The 21,009-nt window shown below is 42.0% G+C and overlaps 1 protein-coding gene across 2 annotated transcripts in view; it reads right to left on the reverse strand.

The window, feature by feature from the left end:
* Positions 1–311: 311 nt before the first annotated feature.
* Positions 312–21,009, reverse strand: part of SLAIN1 (SLAIN motif family member 1) — a 55,229-nt gene continuing 34,531 nt past the window's right edge. Inside the window, exons 3-8 of one of the 2 annotated variants that reach the window (XM_036300756.1) lie at positions 18,163–18,312; positions 17,055–17,204; positions 14,163–14,504; positions 7,807–7,962; positions 3,485–3,767; positions 312–1,391 (exon numbers count right to left, since the gene is read on the reverse strand). In XM_036300756.1, coding sequence (XP_036156649.1) covers positions 1,316–1,391; positions 3,485–3,767; positions 7,807–7,962; positions 14,163–14,504; positions 17,055–17,204; positions 18,163–18,312 — 1,157 coding nt within the window. In that variant the 3' untranslated portion in view covers positions 312–1,315. The remainder of the gene's footprint in view (positions 1,392–3,484; positions 3,768–7,806; positions 7,963–14,162; positions 14,505–17,054; positions 17,205–18,162; positions 18,313–21,009) is intronic. The other variant, XM_036300757.1, reaches the window with a different exon arrangement.

A 21,009-nucleotide genomic window follows, 5' to 3' on the forward strand; every position in this document is an offset into this window, starting at 1 on the left:
ATTTCAAGTTCAATCCCCACAAAGTATTAAAATCTCCCCTGGTCATGTTCATCCATAAATGTGTTTCTGGGCAACAGGCTACTTGAGTTTTCTAGTAGCCCTTCTAAATAGGACTAAAACTAAACCTTACAAGTATTTTAGAGAAGGAAATAATTTTTACAAATGTGGATATTCTATCTACCTGCTTTAGCTATAAATGCCCTGCATGAGAACGTACCAACAATGACCACATTCACGACTGTGATGAGATATATATATATGGTATGCATACATTTATGCTGCACATTCATACATGACCTGATATTGCTGAAATAGTCTTTATTTCTGAACATTCCAAAACAGCAGTGTACACAGTAACAAATATTAAGTCATATACCATAAGAAAAGCATTCATTAGTGCAAATGGGTTTTGTAAAAGGTCTATCAAAAAGATTTATTTGCTTTAAAATGCATTCATTTCCAGAAGCATTGTTAATAAAACATTACAGTTTCATCCTCTGTAATAAAGTATTGAAAATCGGTGGTGGTATAGTAGCAAACATTGCCGGTATTAAGTGCAATGAGCTTGTGATGCCTTTATAAATATGAAACCCATGTGTGACAATAAATTAACAATGAAAAAGACGAGACCATTTAACTTGCTGTCTGGCTACCTCCTTGCAATGCTTCAGATTACACAGTGCTCATTCAACACAAAATTATGTCTCTGAAACTGTTTGGTGGATTTTTGCTGATATATCCTCAGAGTTAAAAAAATAGTCCCTTACCACAAAAATATTTTTATGGCACAAAATTTAAGTTGTTCCATAGTGGTTCACGTAGGTGTAAAAAGAAATAGGCACAAAAAAATAAAATTCCTGTAAACTATAAAAAAGTAAATTTCAAAGCATACATTGATCGAACATATTTGTAAATATGTAATGTATTAAAACACAGAACATGTACTGGGAAGATGTTTAGAACATGTAAGTAAATTGAACAAGTTACTTTAAAAACTCATATGGCAAAGAAAGCATTAATGATACATCTCAATTCTCTCAAAAAGTGTTCAGGTACGTAGCAGTTCTACAAAAACTTTCTAGATCTAAGTGTCGCAATACTGCAACCATGGATTTGAGAATGCTGCAGTATCTCAGGCAAATATTTAAGTGCAATAATTAGTCTCTGGTGATTGGTTCATTGAAAAACAATGCAGTAAGTATGTTAAAATGCAAAAGGGAAAGAATATCCTGACATCCACTGTTACCCAGCCAGCTAGGTAATACAACCCTCATTTCCACTTCTTTCCCATTCTTCAAGGGTACGTAAAACTGTGTCAGTAGCAGCCATCTCTCCAGTTTCCGTCCCTCAGAGTGCTGAGTGAAGACAGAGGCTTTGGAGGCTGAAGGAAACTATAAAGGTGAGAAAAAGGAAACAGAGTGTTAATAACCCTACGGGTCGCCCTAGCCGGTTTGGCTCACTGAATAGAGCGTCGACCTGTAAACTGAAGGGTCCCAGGTTCAATTCCTGGTCAAGGGCACATGCTCAGGTTGTGGGCTCATCCCCACTAGGGGGCGTGCAAGAGGCAGCCAATCAATGATTCTCTCTCATCATTGATGTTTCTATCTCTCCCCCTCCCTTCCTCTCTGAAATCAATAAAAATATATATATAAAAAAAATAACCCTACGGGTCACGTTGCTTCCTTTCATCGGCTCCTCCAGTCCTGACAACCTGTTGGCACTTCCCCAAGTGAGTCTTGTGTTCAACACTCTGGAGCTTTGCAACATGCGCATCTGCTAGAAACCCAGTGCTCACCACAGTGCTATGTACTCTGCGTGGGCATGAGAAAAAAATGATCAATACCCTTAATGTATAAAACACACTTTAATCAGAAAGAAAAAGGTAAACTCAATAGAAAAAAAAATGGCCCCAAAACAAACAGTTATTTCATTGATTATAAACAGCAAATTAACATAAATTTTTAAAAGCATGCTTTTATTGACTTTTTATAGAGAGAGGGAGAGGGGGAAAGAAACATTGATGGGGTACCTCCCATATGCACCCCAATCAGAGACCCACAACCTGGGAATAGAACCGAGACCTTTTGGTGCATGGGATGACACTCAACCAACTGAGCAACACTGGCCAGAGCATAACATGAAGAAATTTTAAACCTTATTGATAATCAAACATTTGCCTTTCAGATTGGCAAAGAATTAATTCCCAGTGTTTTCCAGTTTGGGAAAACAGACCCTCACAAATAGTCTGGTAGTGACAACCTTTCCAGGAAGCTAGGTTGGAGACAAATAGATGGTCCTATTTACCTATACAGTATGTGTCAAATAACCTATGTATGTTCTATTCAGCCATAATCACAACACAGCTCTGCATTTACTGGGGGAGAATTTATTTAACAAATATACACCAACGTTATTTCTATCTGGGTAGTAGGATTCTAAATCAGCCTTTATTTTCTGTGTTTTTCAATAGTTTCTGAATTTGTTTCTGATCTGAACACCTATTACTTCTAATCAGAAAATAAAAAAGCAAACCTATTTACACATACCAGTGCATAAAGAAAAGTTACTTGTTTCCACATCCCTTTCAAATGTTTACTGATTCCCTCCCTCTCCTCCTAATATATTCTTTTCTTATAAAGTTGTTTACATTTACTGCCTCCACTGTTTCATCTTCCAAGCTCTCCTCAACCCACTTTTACAGAAATTTTTAACCATAAAACACTCCAGGATATCTAAGTTCAAGAAGGGTACCTCATGACTATGAGCTCATCTAAAGTGTGTCCTGCAAGGAATCTAGAATTGTGGAGTGGGAGGACTGTTACCTGGACCACAATGAACTTACACAAGCTAACAAAACCCACTAATTATCACTAAGATGTTTTTTTAACCATGCATGTGATGGGAAGGTATATGTGTGCACATGCATGTGTGCCTAACACAGTTGGGCTCATTTTGATAGGAAAATTGACTCATAAAACATTTGCAATCCTACTCTGTGCTGGACAAACCGCTTGCCATTAGGGACATATAGCAATGAAGCAAAGATCAACTACCCCCCTTCAGGAGGCCTACATTCTAGCGAGGAAAGTCAGACCACATTATAAACTAATAAATGGAGTAGGAGAAGAAGGGAGAGAGAGGGAGGAGGCCCTGCAAATAACTTCAAGGAAGGAAAATGCAAGAGTTCTGGAGGTGGAGCTTTCCTGGTAAATTAAAGCAAACAGGGCATCAGGGTGAAGTGTTGAGGGAGGAAGAAAGAAGATGAGATCAGAGAGAGGAAGACTTGACCACACAGGGACACCCACACCCATCACTTTCCAGAGGGAGAGGGACACAAGTCAGGCCAAAAGGGTAGCACGGCCTACAATTAGGGTTAGACCGAGACCAAGAAAAAGGCAAGATGGTGGCAGGAGCAGCTTCTGATTTAAAACTGCAAATGAAGTAATGTAGACACACTGCTGACATTGGGGACGAAGACTCTTACCTTCTGACAGGTTGTGCAATTTTGCTACGAGGCAGGTTACTCCCATTTATTGCCAGTGAAGGTCTTGGAAGTGCACTGCGGCCCATGATCCCAGAAGTGGTAGCTTTGTTTGGTGTGGGGATTCCAGTGTTGGAATATAATTGTAAGCCATTGGATAAAGGCGTGTTAGTGCTGCCTTGAACAGTTGGGCTCACATAGGCTGTGGCTTTAAGAGGCTGTCGGACAGACACAGGGAAATGACCCACACTGTGGATTCTGTGTTGAAGCTGTCCTGGTGATGGAACTAGAAGAGAAAATGATGTTCATATGAGATGAAATTCCTATCACTATCCAACTTCAGAAATGTTATATTTTTAAAAAGCCTATATTGTCTGAAAGATATATGTATATATAAAATGGAACTTTTAATATGCCTATATAAAATGGAATTTTTAATATATATAATTGTACTTCATTATACAATGTTGCCAATTGACAGAAGACTCTGTTAGTATTGGAAAATCTAATCATTGACTTTTTAGAGAAACACTGATTTGTTGTTCCACTTATTTATGCATTCATTGGTTGATTCTTGTATGTGCCCTGACAAAGGAATCGAGCCTGCAACTGAGCTACCCAGCCGGGACTAGAAAATTCTAATTCTTGACAAGAAAGTCTTGTATTCTATCAATCAGCAACATTTTTGAGTGCCTAACTATATTATATTATTACTAGAGGCTCAGTGCACAAAATTCATGCATGGGTAGGGTCCCTAGGCCTGGCCAGCGATCAGGGCTGATAGGGGCCTTCTGGCTGCTGGCTGGGGCCTCCCTTCATTCCACACTGCCCCTAGTGGTCAGTGCATGTCATAGCGAGTGATTAAACTCCCATTCTCCCGGTCATACTCCCAAGGGGACACTTTGCATATTAACCTTTTATATAGAGAGAATAATATCCTATCTAATAAAAGAGAAACATGGTAATTAGCATATGACCGCTACCTTTCCCATTGCCTAATCAGGGCGATATGCAAATTAACTGCCAGCCAAGATGGCGGCGGGCAGCCAGGCAGCTGGAAGCGAACATGAGGCTTGCTTGCTTCAGTGACGGAGGACTCCAACGTTCCCCGCCAGCCTTGCCGGCCTCTGAGCTTGCAGTTTGAAACATTGTAACCAATATAGAAGCTAAACAAAACCCCAGAAACCAGCTTTCAGCCGGCCCGGGATCTCAGAGCTGGAGTTGATACTGTGTTTCGATTGTAGAACCCAAACAAACCAGATACCTGCTTTCAGCAGCGAGGCCTAAGAGCAGAGCTAAAGCTGGCCCAGAATATAAAAAAAAAAAAAGAAAAAAGGAGCAGTTGGGAGCTTCAGTCACCCGCCAGCCTGAAAACAGCCCTCAGCCCCTCACCCAGACTGGCCAGGCACCCCAGTGGGGACCCCCACCCTGATCCAGGACACGCTTCAGGGCAAACCAGCCGGCCCCCACCCATGCACCAGGCCTCTACCCTATATAGTACAAGGGTAATATGCCTCCCAGCACCGGGATCAGCGGAGCCGCGAGGCCTCCCAGCACCGGGATCAGCGGAGCCGAGAGGCCTCCCAGCACCGGGATCAGTGTGACACGGGGCAGTGCCCAAACCCCTTGATGGCCCTGCAGCTGTGTGTGTGACAGGGGCCGGGGCCACAACCTCCCTATATGCCCTGCTCTGTTCATGACAGGGGAAAGCGCCCCAACCCCCTGATAGGCCCTGCTCTGTGGGTGATAGAGGGCAGTGCCCCAACCCCCTGATCCGCCCTGCTCTGTGAGTGACAGGGGGCGGTGCCCCAACTCCCCTATTGGCCCTACTCTGTGAGTGACAGGGGGGGAGCTCCTCAACCCCTTGATGGGCCCTGCTCTGTGTGTGACAGGGGGGAGCTCCCCCAACCCCCTGATCGGCCCTGCTCTGTGCGTGACAGGGGGTGGTGCTGCAACCTCCCCATCGATCCTGCCTTGAGTGTGACAGGGGGCGGTGCCCCAACCACCCAATCGGCCCTACCCTGAGCGTGACTGAGGGTGGCATCGCAACCTCCCAATCCGCCCTGCTCTGTGGATGACAGGGGGCTGTGCCCCAACTCCCCAATCGGCCCTGCTCTGAGCCCGACCAGGGGCTGCACCTAGGAATTGGGCCTGCCCTCTGCCACCCGGGAGCAGGCCTAAGCCAGCAGGTCATTATCTCCTGAGGGGTCCCAGACTGCGAGAGGGCACAGGCCAGGCTGAGGGATTCCCCCTCCCCCCCGAGTGCACAAATTTTTGTGCACCGGGCCTCTAGTGTTATTATATTCTAAGAATAACCTCCTTTTCTTTAACAATTTTAAGTTCTCACAGGACAATTTCTTCCTTGCTTGGATGACATTAGAATTTCTTGATTGTTACTTTGAGGAGGATTTCATGAAAATACAAGGGATAATTTAGCTGTTATTATAGAAAGGAAGACAGAGGTGGCATCAGTAAGTAAAAAGTACAGCTGATTACAGATATACTTCCTAAACAGTTTTCATCATAACATTTACAGTTTGTGGGGAGAATAAATGAGTTACTCTATATGAAGCCTTACAAGGCATCTGGCATGTCATAACCACTAAGTGAGTGCTAGCTATTATTACCTTGATAAGGACAGCAAAATCTATAAAATGAAAAACTTCTCAGAGCAAAACTCTTAAAAGCTTCACTAATGTACTGGCCCAACAGTGCATATCATTTCACATTAAGAAACTGAACTGTTTGGCAGAAATTTTTTTAGTTTTAGAATTCTTTTCTCCAATGGAAAACTGAATCACAAATTTAACGGAAATTTATGCACATAACTCTGCCTGTTGTTTGCTAACTTTTCCAGCCTTTGCTGCCTCGTACTTACCGTTCAGTTAAACAGGGACATACCCTATTTTCTAAAACATTTTAGCTGATTTTGAACTTAAGCATAGAATATACAATAAATATCTTTTTGAAATAAAAATAGGATGGGAGCAAAAGAAAATGTCTATAGAGTTTTACTTGATACTAGAGGCCCAGTGCACGAAATTCATGCATGGGGGTAGGGGGTCCCTCAGCCCGGCCTGCACCCTCATAATCTGGGACACCTTAGGGGATGTTTGACTGCTGGTTTAGGCCTAATCCCTCCTAAATCGGCAGTTGGACATCCCTCTCGCAATCCGGGAACGCTGGCTCCTAACCACTCACCTACCTGTACCTGTCTGCCTCATCGCCCCTAACCACTCTGCCTGCCTGCCTCATTGCCCCTAACCACTTGCCTGCCTGCTTGATCACCCCTAACCACTCTGCCTGCCTGATCACTTCTAATCCCTCTGCCTGTCTGCCTGATTGCCCGTAACTGCTTGCCTGCCTGCCTGATCACCCCTAATCGCCTCTGCCTCAGCCCCCACACTTCATCTGGAAGGACGTCCAGAATGACATCTGCTGGTCATTCGGCTGTCCCGTCTAATTAGCATATTACGCTTTTATTATTATAGATCTCTTGAAAATATTTTCTTAAATTAGTTTTTCTCAAGTATATAGTAGGTGAATTCTATATCCAGGAGTGCTGATGTATGTGTACAGTAGTCAAATTCAATAAAAAATAAGGTCTATGTAAAATTCTGCTATAGTTTTGTTCCCATCGAGTTTTGGGGACACCGTAATCTTTTGTTGGTTAACAAATCATCTCCAGGCCTCCAGGTTTGGACATATCAATACTATGGCTGAGTCTGTTTCCCAGGGTCAGGTTCAGACTTAACCCCAACTACATGTATAGATCACATGAGCAGGAATGGGGGTATGGGAGCCTGGAACCACGACATCCCCACGAAAAGTAAAAATATGAACACCAGACTGAACATTAATTACTCTGTTTGTTGCTGTGTAAAACATAGAATGACAGACTGCGGTAAGATGAAATGGAGTAGACAAATAATAAAACTTCATTTTGGGGGGAAAAAGCTGTGGGGTAGTAAAAAACAACACGAAAGTAACAGCTAACAGAAGTGGTGTGCTTTCTTCAGAGTAAAGGTATCAAGTAGACAGAAAGAGGCAGATCTATAAAGAAAACAGATTTTGTGTGATAATTAATCACCATTTAGTGCTTCTGCTGCTATCCTTGGATATGAAGGATTACATATAACTTACTATGTAATTGGTAACATACCCACTGATAAAAATACTACTCAATTTTAATGGTGGGGGAAAAAAGTTACAAGACGAGAAAATTGTTCCTGAGAGGAAAAAGAAGAAATGGAAGAGTAAGATATTTGCTTAATGGTGTTATGATTAACTAAAAATTACAAAAAATTAAGAACTGATATACTTACTACAAGACTGTATTCTTGAAAGCCCATTTCCAGCTCCGTGCAAGCTTGAGTCAAAGCTCTGACTATTCCGCACGGTGACTGGAGAACTCACATTGCTACTAACGCCCATTGTGCTTGGCATCCGAGCAAGATTAGGCATACTTCTTCGGAGCTTGTCTAGAAGAGAAAAAAGTTTTACTGAGTTAAAAATCACAAACTTTACACCTATTAGATACTAGTTTTCAAAAGTAAGTACACATATAAATCATATTTTGTTCAAAAATAAAATTATCATGTTCATTATGAATTATAAAAAGCTAATGGAATTAACCTTCTGTATAGGAATACACACTCAACGTCTCCAGAAAGGTTGCACCAAATAGACTGCTAAAAGAACATGAGTTCTATAAAAAGTAGGAATTAGTCAAGCCCTGCTGGTTTTGCTCAGTGGGTAGAGCATTGGCATGCAGACTCAGGGTCCCAGGTTCAATTCCAGTCAAGGGCACATGCTCGGGTTGCGGACTTGATACCCAGTGAGGAGCATGCAGGAGGCAGCTGGTCAGTGATTCTCTCTCATCACTGATGTTTCTCTCTCTCTCTTCCTCTCTCATCCTCTCTGAAATCAATAAAAAAAAAGAAGGGATTAGTCAATTATATATTTGTTCACATACATGAAGTGAATAAAATTGTATCAAAGTGAGGTTAGAAAATAATCTTATAGCCATTTAGCTTTAAAAACAGACTAGAAATTGTTACGTTTTAATGAAAACCTAAAGAGTGAAAACCAGCACTGGATCTTTTGCTAGCATACCAAAATAGAAGAAATTATTAAAATTCAGACTGGAGATGTTTTGAGAAATCCACTAATCACATCAACATGACCATATAACTTCTGAAAAGTTTTAATTATCAAGAGCATGCCACCAAACCTTTGGGAAGAGAGCATGCTTCCATTCCCTTCTCCTGGCCGTGTGCATCTGCTGCCGCTTAGGGGCAGCGGGAGGAGACACGGGTCTCGGTGTTGCTGAGAAGCTTCAAAACTGCAACTCCACAAGTTAGTTTTCTCTTTAATAATAACCCCTCCCCCCAAAAAACACACACACACACACACAACCACTAACATATATCAGGTCACTTGAGCTTAGAAAAGAAAGGATATCCTATATCATAAAAATGTAATATTCAAATCGACCAAACGGCTTAACAACCAGGTGGCGAGGGGCGGGGCCAGCAAGCAGGCAGTGCCAGGCCAGCCAAGGCGCATGCCAGTGGGCAGAGAGAAGGAATTGCGATGGGGTAGGGTGGCAGCGATCAGTAGTGGCAGAGGGGTGACTGGCAGGGGGCTGGCACCATCCCTTGATCGGCCCGTCCGATCACCTCCCGCAGAAGGAAGCCAGGCAGGGTGGCGGCAGCAGCGGGAGTGATGGGGGTAGCGCTATCCCCTGATCACCCATCCTGTTGCCTCCCCCAGAGGGAGGCCAGGCGGCAGCAGCACAGTGATGAGGGGCAATGCCTTCCCCTGACTGGCTGGCCCAGTTGCCTCCTGCAGAGGGAGGCCAGACTGCGGCTTAGGCCCGCGCCCCATGTGGAGCAGGCCTAAGCCATCAGGAGGACATTGCGCGAACTCCCGGACTGTGAGAGGGTGCAGGCTGGGCTGAGGCGTGCCCCCTCCCCCCCCCCACACACACACACCCCCAGTGCACAAATTTTCATGCACTGGGCCTTTAGTGTTTAAATACTAAGCCAAAATTCATTTAAGTACAAAACTGGATTCATTTCCTTCTGCTTCACACAGGGCCTTTCCACATTACTTGGATCTGTTGATTGTAAACCCTGTCTGGAAAGTCACCTAATCCAGAAATCTGGAGAATCTCCTAAGATTTGCCTCCCTTCTTCACCCTTGATTCCAAGTCCTCAAAAGTCTGTCTCATAAATATTTAATGAATCTTCATTACTATCACCTGGTTTGGACCTCTTATCACTGTTTTGTTTTTTTTAATCCTCACTGTAGGATATGATTTTTGAACATCTTAATGACTAGCATGAAAAAGTGAGTCTCTATCAATACAAGATTAAATTACTTTGACTAAGCAGCAGAGAGGTACAGGGAAATAATTACATTATTATTTAGAAAATGAATTGAGTTTCATGTTTATTAATTTTTCAACTCTTTATTCTAAAAGTTTTCATATATATACATATATATAGTGTTGTAAAGTATCAAAAACGTCTGTTATGTTTTTCATCTAGATGTAGTTTTCATTTTGCCACATTTACTAGTAATTCATCTTCATATATTATGTATATTCTTACCATTTGCAACAGCATGGATGGAAATGGAGAGCATTATGCTAAGCTAAATAAGCCAGTCAGAGAAAGATAAATACCACATGATCTCACTCATTTGTAGAACATAATGAACAACATAAACTGATGAAGAAAAACAGATCCAGAGACAGAGAAGCATCGAAGAGACCGTCAAACCTTAGAGTGATGGTAGGGAAGGGTGGTGGTAAGGGGGAGAGATCAACCAAAGGACTTGCATGCATGCATATAAGCATAACCAATGGACACATACACATACACCAGGAGAGTGAGGACATGGGGGGCGGGCAATCAGGGGATAAGGACACATATGTAATACCTTAATCAATAAAGAAAAAAAAGAATCAACCAATGAATACGTAAATAAGAACAAGAAATCAATGCTCCTCTCTCTCTCCTCTCTCTCTCTCTCTCTCTCTCTCTCTCTCTCTCTCTCTCTCTCCCCATCTCCCCCACTCCTCTTCCCTCCTCAAATCGATTTTTTTAAAGAAGTAAGGATTTATTAAGAAGATGGTGCCATGCTCAGAGTCACATGAGCTACTGTTGACTCCCGATGGCTTCCAGGAAATGGATTATTCAGGGAAAATCATTAGTCATGGTGACTAATGGAGTTTGGGTCGTGGTTTCCACTGATGGGCTGGCACTAGGGTAGGGATAGTTGATCATCGCAACTGGTCCTGATGTCAGCTATGGCACCGCTTTGTCTGGTTTCACAAGGATGCAGTCAGTGGGGTAGTTCGGGAGCTGAAACACAACTAGCTGTTATCTCTAGTTTGACCAGAACTCTGAACCTGTGGTCAACAGACCCAAGACTTTATTCCTAGGACTATTGGAGGCTGACCAGAACCTCATGGTCCTGAGGGCTTAATGATTAATTAAGCAAGGGAGTGAGAGGTGGGTGAGTCTGGGCACTAGGTGAGGCCAGTTTGAGTCAAAGGGAAAAAAATCAAAATAAAGGGCAGATGAAAGAAAATGAGGTTCCTGTGTGGTTACACTTTAAAACTCAAGGAATCAAAAATAATGTTCTATCTTCACAAGAAACCAGCAATTTATCCTCAAGGACTAAGATGCAGTAGGAAGCTGGATGCACAGACCAAGGCAAGATTTCACATGAGTTTTCTCATAGGAAAGGAGTGGCAAGACTCGCCACTCTGCAATAAAGACTAAAGAATCAGGGGATAAAGAAAAGACTCGGTTACCACCAGTCAATGGGGTCCAGGGAGATCCTCTGGCTAAGAGTGATTATGTCATCAAGCTACCAATAACCCTGCTGTGTCCTACAAATCAATAAACATTCTGCAAGATTTAGTCATGTTTCCTATCTGGTAAATTACTCTACAAAGGCTTATTTCAATCCTATGATCCCTAGAAATATTCCAATAACTCTTAAGAGCCACCTCTTTTGAACCTAGACCATGTAGGAACTACAGAAGCAATAAATGTAAATAACGTATTTCCAGTGTATTTTTTATTATTTTTAATGCAGCAATGATTTTACAATTATTTTCTCCTATCTATATTATTTTGGTATTTTAGAAAAATAGTTGATGGATTAATTTCAAAGTTACCATTCTCATTTCACAATTGGGTTCCAAAAATATTCCATGGTAACACATGAAGGTTCTGATACTGTATCCCCTTTTCCTTTGTAGGAAACCAGACCCTTTAGGAACCATGCACCTACCACAGCCGGACGCGGAGCTGAGTCACACAGGACAGGTTCAGGGAAACCTAATCCTGCACATAATGGGGTTTAACGTAAGTCAAAAGCACTTTTCCAAGGTGAGACAATGATCCCATTTGACAATACTAATCAAGATACAGAGCCAACATCTGCTAGACAACTAGGATATGACGTTCTCAGACACCTGACAAAAAAATCTTCAGAGAAACAACACAAGGTGCCCTCCCCCTCAATTGTAAAATAAGGCTATGACTTTCATTAAGCATATGGCATATACTGTCTTTCTGATACTATTAGCTTTTATAATCTAGCCACTATGACACTCTTTGGCTGCCACTGTTTTCTTTTAAATCTGAAAGTACAAAACAGTGAAATTATGACTAAAATTTTCAGTATTTTCAAATTCTCTCTCAATTAGCATTAATGATATAAGTACACAGAAAGAAAGGGTAAAAAGTAAAAACATGGTAACAAATGACCCAAAAATAATTTGTACTAGAGGCCCGGTGCACGAATTCGTGCATGGGTGCGGTCCCTCGGCCTGGCCAGCGATTGGGGCCATTGGGGCTGCGAGAGGTTGGCCGGCTAGGGTGGGGCTGGGGGAGGTTGGCTGTGAGTGCGCACTGACCACCAGGGGCAACTCCCGCATTGAGCATCTGCCCCCCTGGTGGTCAGTGCACATCACAGCGACCGGTCACTCTGTCGCTTACGCTTTTATATATAGAGATTTGGCTTTGCAATATTATAAAAATACCTGCTCGAGCACTTCTGGCTTCAGCTTTGAGAAATGGTGCTTTATAATTAAACTAGAGGCCTGGTGCATGAAATTCTGCACGGGAGTGGGGGTCCCTCAGCCTGGCCTCTCCAATCCGGGACCCCTCGTGGGATGTCCAACTGCCTCTCACAATCTGGGACCGCTGGCTCCTAACCACTTGCCTGCCTGCCTGATTGCCCCTAACCCCCCTGCCTGCCTGATCACCCCTAACTGCTCCCCTGCTGGCCTGATCGCCCCTAACCACCTCTGCCTCGCCCCACACTCGAGACCTAGGATTCCCTCCTCTGGCCAGTCACAGGCACCTGGGACTCGGGCTTCCCTCCCTCTGACCAATTGCAGACACCCAGGACCCAGGCCGGCTTTGCCTAGGCCGGCCGCAGCCGCAGGTGCCCAGGACTGCGGGGCGGGCGGCTTGTCCCTCTCCCAGGCCACAGCCTGGCTGGTCCCCATTCCTTTCTCATGAGCTCATTTGTGCCTGGCTGGTCCCCATTCCTCTCTCCCCAGTGTTGAGTGTCTGAGCCATTGTGATGGCATGAGGGCGTGACGACCAGTTGCATATTGGCTCTTTATTATAGAGGATGCTATACCTGTATAAATATGGTTTGTTTCTTCATAGTACATGGACCTGTGTGGGAGTGATCATTAGTACAAAAAAACATACCAGGCTTGCAACATTACAGTTGTTCTCCCTATAATTTGTTGGAAGTCAAGGAGTGTAACTCCTGAGAGTGGATAAGGAAGACAAATGAAGAGGCAGACAGAAAACCCACGAGAATGACACATATTTCAACCCACCACGTTAACATTAGGGCTAATCAGCTTCCATTACCATGCCAAAGATTAGCCTCCATTTTCCTCCTGCTACACAGATCCTAATTCCAGATGTCAGGATCAGAGGCAAAGACATAGCCCAACTTCCCCTTAACCTGGATGTGACAAGCAGCATCCTCTCCAAGCATCATCGTGCACTCACCATCCACCACTCTGTGCTAGGAACTGGCAGGAAGAGGCTGGGGGTTATGTGAAAGGTAAGAAAGGGTAACTCTGTGCCTCGGGCTCCGTGGAGATCCACTACGAGCTCAACTGGCACAACCCTGCCCAACCCACAGCTGAACTGGCAACAGCAAAAAGATGCTCCCATGTATGGCCCATTCTGTGCCAGCTACAAAGCGGTGGTGTTCTTGAAGCCCTACGTCAGCCGTGGGCAAACTATGGCCCGCGGGCCGGATCAGGCCCGTTTGAAATGAATAAAACTAAAAAAAAAAAAGACCGTACCCTTTTATGTAATGATGTTTACTTTGAATTTATATTAGTTCACACAAACACTCCATCCATGCTTTTGTTCCGGCCCTCCGGTCCAGTTTAAGAACCCATTGTGGCCCTCGAGTCAAAAAGTTTGCCCACCCCTGCCCTAGGTCTATAAATCTGGGACATGTAATCAGAAGCCCGTCAATTACAGATTCGAATTTAGACCAAACTGATAAGGTCTTGATAAAGTACTTAATAAATCTGGGATATGTTTACCTATTATTTACATTGACTTTAAAACCATTTCTTGAACCCACCACATACCAAAAGGGCATCATAACTTACCTCCATTGGTCCTATTTGGTTGCTGATCTGGAGTTTGGGCTTGAGGTGAATAACACTGTTGCTGCTGGTAACTATTTGAAGGGAAATACTGGGAACTGGGGCTCCTCCTACATTCCCGAATGCTGGAGAAAGTCTGTGAATGGGGGATTCCTCTTTGGAAGGGTGAACATCTTGGAAGACGGGGCTGAGGTGGTGGCAAATGATCAAATTCTTCCTCATCCTCTAAACTGAATCTATCATATTCTTGATCACTACATGTCCCTTTCTTTCCTGAACTCAATGACACACTGGAACTGTGTCTTGACACGGATGCTGACGTGGAAGCATAATCTTGCCTGAGACCTAAAAAATAATAAGAAATAGTATTATCATTAACACATTTCAATCTAGCAAAAATTAAGTTCAAATATTAGAGGAAATTTTGTGCCAAATGATTCAGAGACCCATTATCGTGTTCTTAGTTTATTAAAATATTAGACTATTCTGTTTTGCAAAAAGATTGCCACAATTGCAGTGAAAATTAAATATAGTACCTACTGCTATCATTTATCAATCAATGTCTGTCAATTTCCCCAAATGATCCCTGCTGAGCTCCAGAGATACGTACTTAGGAAAGCTGCTTAGGAAATAGTATTCATCATCATTATAAATTGTTTGCTATGAGTTAGGCCATTAATCAAATCTCTGCCCAAGCAGGAACTCCTCCTGCTCCCCACTCCAATTCTCAAACCAGCGCAAAGTTCAAAATCTGTGGTACAAGTATGTATTTTCTAACAAGGCCGCCTCTTTCATTCTCTTTATTCTTTTCCAAAGCATAGTGACATTTCAATATCGCAATGGTTTGGGGTCATCCTAAATGATAACTACCTAAAAATAGTAAACTTTAAGTTTCTAGTTATTCATCTCATTGCCAAGACCACAATTTTTTTAAAAACAGTCTATCCTTAACTACTTAACATCTGAAAACTGACATCTAATCTTTTAGCCATATAGATGTAGAGTTAGTGTTAGTTTACTGTTACTGAATAATGACCAAAAATAATCACTTTTCTGTCAACATGTATCTTATTAAATTCTGCATGAGCATTACCATGTTTCTTATAGTAGCCTTGACTAATTCTGAAACCAGGAAATACTTACGCTTAAATGATAGTTGGCTGTTTCTACTTATGTTGACCTGAAAAGATAACTGCAAAACAAGCCTAGCCAGGTTCTGTGATCTACATTGTATTGTGCCTTTTTCTGCCATAAATGTCCTTGAAGTGTTCACTCCCAGATTATTTATTGTAACTTTATTGCAGAACCAGGGATAAACTGTCCCATTGCCAATGATCTTCTCTTCCATAATTATTCTGAAAAGTATACCAATGCATTTAACTGATTTTTTTTTTTTATTGATAACTATGGACTCACATGAAGTTCTAAAGAAGTAAGACAGGATTCTCTTGTGCACTTTGCTCAGTTCTCCCAATGATAACATTTTGCAAAATTATAGAATAACATGATGACCAGAACACTGGCAGTGACACAAAGCCATCTTAGGTGTTTCCGGGTCTACTCATGCATGCTAGTATGTGTTAGTATTAAGTTTTCTACTATTTTACTACCTGTAGGATCAAGTGCCTACCACCAGTGTCAAAATACTGAACAAACAGTTCCAAAAACCCCCAGAAATCCCTTGTGTTGCCCTTTTATAACCACATCCACCTTCCTCCTGAGATCCTATACCGTACCCCTAACCCTAGTGGCCACTAAACTGCCCACTTTTAAGATTTTGTCATCCCAAAATGTTATATAAATGGAACTATCCTATCTAATAAAGAGGGAATATGCTAATTGACTCTCATGCCATTGCAAAGAAGGTGGCATCCACAGCCAATAAGGAGGGAATATGCTAATTAACTGTCCCGCCCTCAAAGATGGTAGTACCCACAGACAATAAGGAGGGAGTATGCTGACTGCCACGCCCTCAAAGATGGTGGCACCCAGTCCCCTCAGCCCCGCTGGGGTGCCTGCCTCCAGAGTCCCCCAGTCCCCTCAGCCCCACCAGGATGCCTGCCTCCAGAGTCCCCCAGTCCCCTCAGCACCCCAGCTGCCCAGGGCCACCCCAGGCTCAGGGAACCAGGGCTGGCTGAGGCTTGCGCTGATGGCAGTGGCAGCAGCAGAGATGTGATGGGGCATCGCCTTCCCCTGATCGCTGGGTCGCCTCTCGCCCCTGAGGGCTCCCAGACTGAGAGGGGGCAGGCCGGGCTGAGGAATCCCCCTCCTCCAGTGCATGAGTTTCCATGCACCGGGCCTCTAGTATAGCATACAACCTCTTGGGATGATCTTTTTTCACTGAGTGTAATTCCCTGTAGATTGATCCATGAGAGTGCATGAATCTATGGTTCATTCCTTTTTATTGGTGAATATTGCTCCAGGACATGCAGGTACCACTGTCTGATTAACAATTCCCCTACTGAGACATCTCAGTTCATTCCAGGTTTTGGCTTTTACAAACAGCTGCTGAGAATGTTCAGTACAGGTTTTTGTGTGAACACAAATTCCCACTGCTCTGTGATAAATGCCCTGAGTGAAACATGCTGGGCCTTGTGGAAATCATGGGTTTGGTTTTAAAGAAACTGTCAAACTGTTTCCACAGTGGCCATCCCAGCAATGGTCTCTGTGTCAGTGCATTTTGATCAGAACATGTCCTAACACCTTACGATGCTCATGAGAATGTGAGAAACCTTAACTGCTCCACCTACAAAGCAGGACAGAGTATGAGAGAAAGGACCTAAGTGTGTGCCCATTACTGGGAAGAAATACCTGAAAACTCCCCATGCCCTCCCAGTTCTAGTAGAAGCCTCCAGTTTAAAATGTGTTCTGGTCTAAAAAAACACACAGACATACTTTCTTCTTGCAGACGAGCCATGATCTGCACGTCAGTGAGGTCCTGTAGCTTGTACCCCATGGAGATGGAGTCGTCCTCCAGTTCTGAAGTGCTCAGCTCACTGTCTATAGACGACTGGGGACTGAGAGGGGAGCCCCTGGAGGTGTAACCTAAAAACAAAGGATGTAGGTTTATTGTTTAGACTAAAGAACTGATATCTATTTATGCTTTATAATTCATGTTATCAACAATCGTCAGTTTCTGCCCTGTTTTCATGTCACCAAAAAGTGACCAATACAAACTGTAAAGAAGAGAGATCTCCTGTTGTTGTTGTTTTACCATAATAACAAAAGAAATCATTGATGCCATTAGATAAGCATATATCTAAATGCATTGTATAAGTACATGTCCATGTTCACTTTAATTAATAATCAGATATGCTTCTCTCAGTAGTAATTATTATATAGTTTAAAATTTAATCCGGTCCATTTTTTAAACAGTTACAAACAATAGTGTTACAAATAAGTAAGAAAATCACATATAAAAAGCACACATACATACACAGAAACATTTACAAAACCTGCGAAATTGTGTGTAGAGCAGTCAGGAGACTGGTAGACACTCATGAGAGTGAAAAAGCAACGGCTCGAGATAAGAGAACAAGGAAGATAGGACCCAAGGGGAGAAAGCTGCAGGAATGGAATCTTCATCTCATAAAGAGCAACTATGTCTATTTTCCATGTAGCCCTGGCTGCATAAAAAGCTACAATAAAAAGCTAAAATAATTTAAAAGAACAAGATATAAATACTTGTATTTTTGAATCTTAATAAAAAGCACCGAATTGTTTGACATTTCATTTTAAAAGCACACTGGGCACTTGGAAACACATTAACTATATACACATACTGTTGACAACAAGGCAGACCGCCGACCACACACAACTGAGAGCAGATTAATGGTGTTAAAGTACAAATTAACATTAGCCTTTTTCATATCCAAGGTAAGTGTGCAAAAAAACTCTCCATGTGATAAGATTACTCTCAAGCTTTTCAAGATGGACATTTAAGCCGTGTTTAGTAACTAAATGACAAGAAAGCAAGCAGCTAGTCGAGAAGTTGAAACATTACCTGTTCTTTCAGGTGTTAGTATTGCTTTATTTGAGGTTTTAGAGAAGCTGGGAGTATTAATGCCATTGCTATAAGGGCTGAGTCTTGCAACAGGACTATAAGGAAAAGCCAGGGAGACATTTGAAGAGAAGAGACTCCGCCATCGGCTGGCTGTCACAGAAGCAGAAATAAAGAGCAGCAGTTAGCAACATGGAAGCAGAATGTGACTTGTCAGAGGAAGGAAAGGAAGCGGTTAAAAAAAATGAAAAGACAAAAAAGCAACTTTTCATCAGAATAAGTTAACTGACTTCTATTTACCTAAGGGGAAAGTATGTTTTAAAAAAAGGCAATTTGTGAATGCAGGTCATATTTATACCTCCTTTAAGAAGCAGTAAATCAGTCTCACCTTGATTAAAGCCAACATGCCCATATATCAAGGAAAATTTGTTTTGAAAAACTCAAAAAAACTTACCATCTTTACAAACTGTGGGAAATGTTCTTAATATTAGCAATACACAGTCTTATGTTCTTCCTAAGGTTAATTTTCCAACCCATTTAATATCAGAAAATGTTGATAACATTTTTTATAAAAACTTAATAAATTATGGAAGAAACTTGAAGTGACTCTTGTGTTTCTGAATGGCCTTGAGTCCAAACAAGGCTTATGCCAAAGTGATACAAAAATCACAGGAGGGTACACATAGCAAAATGTAATGGCTGCTAGTTTTGATGACAAGTATAGAGACTAATTGGTGATCTATTGGATTTTTCCTTTTTATAAAAATATTTCCCAAATTTCCATATTGAACATATACTATTCCTATAACATCTAAAGGTAGAATTATACATATTATTACTTTAATACTATAAAATAATGAACAAACAAGAATTTTACCTGCAGTGGTTAGATAATCTAATGTTTACATTATCTCCCCTGGCTAACTAGTGTGTTTCCCTCCTCCAAAATTACCAAGCCTTTGTTACTTTCTAAGTGCTTGGGATCATGAAAAAGACCCCAAACTGTAAAAACCTGAATAAGTCACATGAAACATCACTTCTTCTCCCTTCAAGGAATACAAATTACTGCACTAGTCAAAATCCACTTTCCTAAAAAGTAACCATTTAGGCATGTACACAAGCAAGATGAGAAAGATAAATAAAAAATACAAATTTGGTTAAACTTCACCTTTAGGCAATAAATAGGTTTATATTTTCTGGAAATTTGACAAAACTTGAAAAACATACAAAAAGGACTGTTTTGAAATGTGTTCCCCAAATTACTTTTAATAAGCAATGCTAATGAGCAAACAGTTGGCAAGTATTTAAAAATGGGCATCGGGGTGGAAAGATAGAAACCATGGGAAGTAGTTTGTCAAGCAAATAATCAGCTCCAAAATTGGGATTTGTAAGACCCTTGCAAAATATCACCTAGGTTATTTTTTAAAAAGCAAAATGTTTCCTGTTATTTCAGCATTTTAGTAAGCACTGTTGAGACTTAAATACCATCCCTTTACAACTACATAAAAAAATATCTTTTCCTCACGTAGGTGAAAGAACTAGGCAAGAAAGTGTCTACATTCACTGTGATTATGCTTTCAGAATTTGTAAGTTTCATGGTGGGGGCGAGGGGATGACACTACCTGAAGCCCAGTTCCTAACTGACACCAATCATGTCACGTATCCAATATGTAATTAACTGTGGTTAAGCAGCTCTTCTTAAGTTGAGCCAGAGCAGAGATGTGTGGAGTGGACCACTCCCAGCTCCTTACCTTCTGGGTATGTAAACTTGATCCCAAAATACACTGAAAAATAGGGGTTAATATGCAACACACTCTTGGTAGCTGTTCTCACAGCTTCAATCTCCATTACTCGAAGTTTCTCATTAAAAATTCTATGTTAAAAGGAATCAATAGTTCTTTGTGACTGCTAACTTGCTGAACAGATAATGTTATTTTATACCAGTCTGATCACTCGCCAGGCAAATTACAGTGACTGCATGTTGTCACCCACAGATGCAGACAAATTCGCACCCCAAGTAAACAGCATTCATCGCTCTGCACAGTAACCACTGTGACCAGCCTCCCAGCACAATGGCGCAGTGATTGTGACTACGACAGCAAGAGCCCAACCAAGCACACAATTAGCATCTATTGCAAGAGAGAATGCTGTGCATTGTCCCTTGGCATGGAGGCTTTTAAGAAGAGGGAGGAGCATTATTGTGGAGGCAAGCTAAGAAAGCAACCATGCTATATTAGTGCCAAGGTTGTGGCGGAGGAGAGGAGAAGGAAGTGGAAACCCACACATCCTACTTATTCTTCTCTGTGTAGCGGAAGAATTGTAACAGGAAGCATTTTTATAGAAAATAAAACAAAAAGAACTTTTCTCAGGGCAATTTTGTTTTTCAATAAATTAATTTAATGGGTATATATATATATATATATATATATATATATATATATATACAGGCATTAAGCTTTTTGAGAGGTCCAATGATGATCAAAATTATCCTCAGAAAGACTGAAGGAGAAAAAGGGTGATAAACTTCTGAACAGCAGTATTTTCCTAGACTCCTACTCCAAAGTCCTAGCTATGAGTAAACGGCTTCTCATACTTGGCGGGGGCATGACTATGTATTTTTCATTAAATTGCAACCCCTGGAATAGCAGGGAGGTGGGCCCAAGCATAGGGATATATATTTCAGATCGCACTTGGCAAGGTTTTCTTTCCCAAATACCTTAAGTTAAACTGCCTCTCAGAACACTGCTTTCTCTACGTTGCACTGCAACTTCCCGAAGACTCTCACCACCTCTGACCTCTCACCAGTTACTGCAACCTGTTCCTCAATGAACTCTCAGCCACAGCACTGCC

Source organism: Myotis myotis, unplaced genomic scaffold (genome assembly GCF_014108235.1).
Source record: "Myotis myotis isolate mMyoMyo1 unplaced genomic scaffold, mMyoMyo1.p scaffold_m19_p_3, whole genome shotgun sequence".
Taxonomy (NCBI): Eukaryota; Metazoa; Chordata; class Mammalia; order Chiroptera; family Vespertilionidae; genus Myotis; species Myotis myotis.